General features: G+C 43.4%; 1 protein-coding gene across 2 annotated transcripts; it reads left to right on the top strand.

Annotated features, from left to right (window-relative positions):
• The first annotated feature begins 485 nt into the window (after positions 1-485).
• Positions 486-3,269, top strand: LOC104967137 (serine/arginine repetitive matrix protein 1-like). Of its 2 annotated transcripts, none has more exons than XM_010796564.1 (6): positions 486-685; positions 814-900; positions 998-1,477; positions 1,614-1,794; positions 2,126-2,296; positions 2,434-3,269. In XM_010796564.1, the coding sequence occupies exons 1-6, from the start codon at positions 501-503 to the stop codon at positions 2,443-2,445; spliced, it is 1,116 nt and encodes a 371-aa protein (XP_010794866.1). In that variant the 5' UTR covers positions 486-500; the 3' UTR covers positions 2,446-3,269. The 2 variants fall into 2 exon arrangements, with proteins under 2 accessions (XP_010794866.1, XP_010794858.1); XM_010796556.1 differs by having other exon boundaries at positions 2,427-3,269.
• Positions 3,270-3,552: the final 283 nt, after the last annotated feature.

Genomic DNA, 3,552 nt, shown 5'->3' with positions numbered 1-3,552 from the left:
CAATGATCAATAACAGTGAACGGATGGTCAAAGTAAGGTACAAATAAACAGAATCACACGAAGCCTGGTTAGTGTTGCCTGACTTTATAAAGTGTGTTTTTTTTTTTACAAGTGTGTGTGGTTGCGTTCTAGTCACTTTGCTCAGCACTACTGCTTGTTACAACTTTTTTTTGCCTTACTTGCCTTTAACTGTTAGCTCAGGTTAATCTCGCCCCCCTCCGACGTAAGCGTGACGTATGCGGTTCTTGCTTCAAGACCGAAACATTTTCGGTGCTTGAAAAAAAACCGGATTCCGGAGCGGAGATCCCGCTGCGGTGTGAACAGGAAAAAACGGTGCTTTTCAGGCTCTAGCTCCAAACCGGCCCTAGAACCGCGTTGGTGTGAAAGCCCCATCTGACAAAGTCTCTGTCCATGTCATCTTGCACTCATCGTCTCATGGACTTTTGAAGCCGTGCCCTTAACCCCAACCTTAGTGTTTTTTTTCCTCACTTCATACAGTTATGGCTACAATTAAACAGTTGCTGATGTCCTTTGTCTGTTTGGTTTTAGATTCAGGATCTTCCTCCTCTGAAAACGAGGGGCCCAAGAGGCCGACAGCAGGGCCGGGAGCCAAAAACGGGGATGTGAGGAGGAGACGCAGCCGAACACCGTCACCACGGAGGAGACACAGAGATGCCTCCCCAAGGTTAGACAACGTTTTTGTACATTTTTATCAAAATGTTTTAACTTATTGTTGAATCAAATGTTTTTAAGTTGCCCATGTTCAGCGTTATCCACATGTATAACATTTTGTTTGTGTTTGTACTCCTTCAGGAAAAGACGCTCTCCATCTCCTCCACGCAGACGGCGATCCCCGTCTCCCCCACGACGTCGCAGATCTCCTTCTCCTCCTAGACGAAGGTATGTGCAGCTTTATATCATATCTAGAGCTTTCATTTGTCAAATTATTTTTACGGATAAAAACAAAAGTGTAACAATTACATTTGTTACTACCCAGGTCCCCTTCCCCGCCTCCCCGTCGTCGTTCTCCATCCCCCAGACGATATTCTCCCCCTATCCAGCGTCGCTACAGCCCCTCACCTTTGCCCCCACAGAAGAGGAAAATGTCTAGCTCTCCCCCAAAGCGCTCTTCTCCAGGTGCCAAGCGCCGCCCCTCCAGGTCCCCCAAGCGCAGAAACTCCCCTCCTCAAAGGAGACGCATGTCTCCATCCTCATCTCCACCCAGACACAGGAGGAGCCCCATGTTGCCTTCTGCTAGACTAAACAGGGACCCACGATCCCCTGTGGCAGCAGCTGGCCGCCTCTCCCCGCCCCCTGCAACCCGCGGTCGCCCTGTTCGGGGTTCCACCAGTCCTCAGGGACGTTTTGAAAACTCCAGTGCATCTCCATCTAACCCGCGGAGGCAGCAGTCCCCGACACACAGCGGAAAACCCATCCGCCGAGTGTCCCGCACCCCAGAGCCACGGAACAACAAGAGGTAACATTGACTTTATATTTCAATATTTATTTATTTATTCAAAATACTGCTGTTCTATCTCTTTGTACTATATAGCATGTATTATGCATGGCCCTGCGACCCTTTTTAAATCTTCCCTTTTTTTTCTTCTCCCAAGACCCTCTCCGAGCCCCCAGCCCATGAGGAGAGCAGCCTCCAGATCTGTTTCCCCTCAACCAGCAGCTCTGAAACGTCCCGCCCCTGCATCTGCCTCCCCCTCCCCCTCCCGCTCTGCCAGTGGGTCTCCACCACCAGCAAAGAAAGCCAGCAGTGGTTCTGGCAGCCAATCCCCAAGCAAGGTTTGACATTTTAGCTTATTTACTTATATGGTTGTCTGTTTGGCTGCGCATATATATACATATATTTCTGGTTTATAACTTGAGTCTTGAATATTATGGGTATTTTTTCTAAGTTTACTCAAGGACGATTGCATTTAGTAAAAAAAACAACTATCAAATGTGTTTTAGTTCTTATTGGAGAAGGTTGAATTATTATTAAGTATGCAAATACCTTACGATGTGTACTCTGGTTATATTAGCTCTCATTATCTCTTTCTTATCGTTTGCAGTGTTTTTAGTAGCACTGTTAACCTTTAAATACTTTTAACCTTAAAAATCTGTTTCATTGCAGAATTCTGATATTGATGGCAGTGGAAAGAAGAAGAAAAAGAAGAAGGAAAAGAAACACAAGAAAGAGAAGAAACACAAGAAGCACAAGAAGCATAAGAAGGAGAAGAGTGGTAGTGCTGTGACCGGTGATGCACATGAAAACCACGGCGCGGAGGACGGAGAGTCAAGAAAGGTGATGTCTAGTTTCTTTGTTTTTTAGCTTTCCAGGCCTATTGCTCAACGGGACAGATATAACCAACATTCTGTATTTGTGTCCAAGTGGCTAGTGGAGTTGCGTGTATTTCATGCTGTTTTCCGTTTAGGAATCAGATAGTGAAGTAGAGGACAGCTTGGCCGACCTGGAGAAGCACCTAAGAGAGAAAGCCCTACGATCCATGAGGAAGGCCCAGCTGTCTCCATCCCAGATGTCCTGAAAACGACTGGCTTTCTCACTTTTGAATTTTTCCACTCACTCTTGATGTTTGTCATCAACCTGGTTCAGCTTTAGAATGTACAAATTGTTAAATCTTGAGTCTTTTTTTGTTTTCTTTTTACTGGTTTGGTACATTCTGAAGAGTGTGTTTCATGAGCTTGATTTGTCAGTTAGTGTATTATCTTAACTGTGATGAAGCCTGTGTTGTCCATCATTTTAAATTGTTGAGCAGGGTAACGGTTTGAGTTAACAGGTTTAAGATGTTTACCGCAGCATACAATAGATTCCATATGAGAAATGATTGCATGTGCAGTGATCGTCTCTGAAGTGCATGACCCACTGAGCTTATGGAGTGTAGAGTAAAACCAACATACAGTAACATACTGTTACCAATGCCTCTTATTAGTGGAACAGTTGCACAGCTGTGTGAACTATCAGAGGCCCTAACAGAATGTCTTGTCCCATATAGTAACTTAAAGGAAGTGTTTAGCATTGTTTAACCTGCTTTTTTTTTTTCTGACTATGAAATTGTCTTGTTTTAAGACTACAACAATCTAATGTGACATGGAGTATGCTTTAATTTTTCTAAAATAATTAATATGCAATTTTATGTTGACACCCTTCCAACATGCTGTGGGACTGCTCTATTATTTGTATTTAGTACCCCTGGCTCTTGTCATCTTGTCCTCCTTTCAGAATTAAAACCTTTTTATAGGATGTGTGCTTTCCTTAATTGTGAGATTTCTTTTGTTATTTCTGCTTTGGATGGGATCTGTGAAAACTGACAGATTTTATTGAGGTAATTAACGAAAAATGCAAAGGTTAAAGGCTTGGGATCCCACTTTTCTATTGGTTATCCTGAAGTCTATGGTTGGGATGTTGCTTTGACTGAAATGAGACCAATGATGATCCAATGGATTTGCAAAGTCAAAAACCTAACACTACACATGCTGCCTGTTTCAACAGTATTAACAATTAACAAAATTAGCATTAAATAGCATTAACAAAATGAATGC

This window comes from Notothenia coriiceps, unplaced genomic scaffold (genome assembly GCF_000735185.1).
Source record: "Notothenia coriiceps isolate Sejong01 unplaced genomic scaffold, NC01 NC01_scaffold00002334, whole genome shotgun sequence".
Taxonomy (NCBI): Eukaryota; Metazoa; Chordata; class Actinopteri; order Perciformes; family Nototheniidae; genus Notothenia; species Notothenia coriiceps.
Note: the sequence above shows the minus strand (reverse complement) of the source record. Positions and strands in the feature narration are given on the sequence as shown.

Bases quoted from the DNA above. Each gene is read 5' to 3' on its own strand.
- LOC104967137 (XM_010796556.1), top strand. From the start codon at position 501: ATGGCTACAATTAAACAGTTGCTGATGTCCTTTGTCTGTTTGGTTTTA. The intron at 901-997 runs GTATGTGCAGCT...GTTACTACCCAG, and splicing joins CCTTCTCCTCCTAGACGAAG to GTCCCCTTCCCCGCCTCCCC. The intron at 1,795-2,125 runs GTTTGACATTTT...GTTTCATTGCAG, and splicing joins GCAGCCAATCCCCAAGCAAG to AATTCTGATATTGATGGCAG.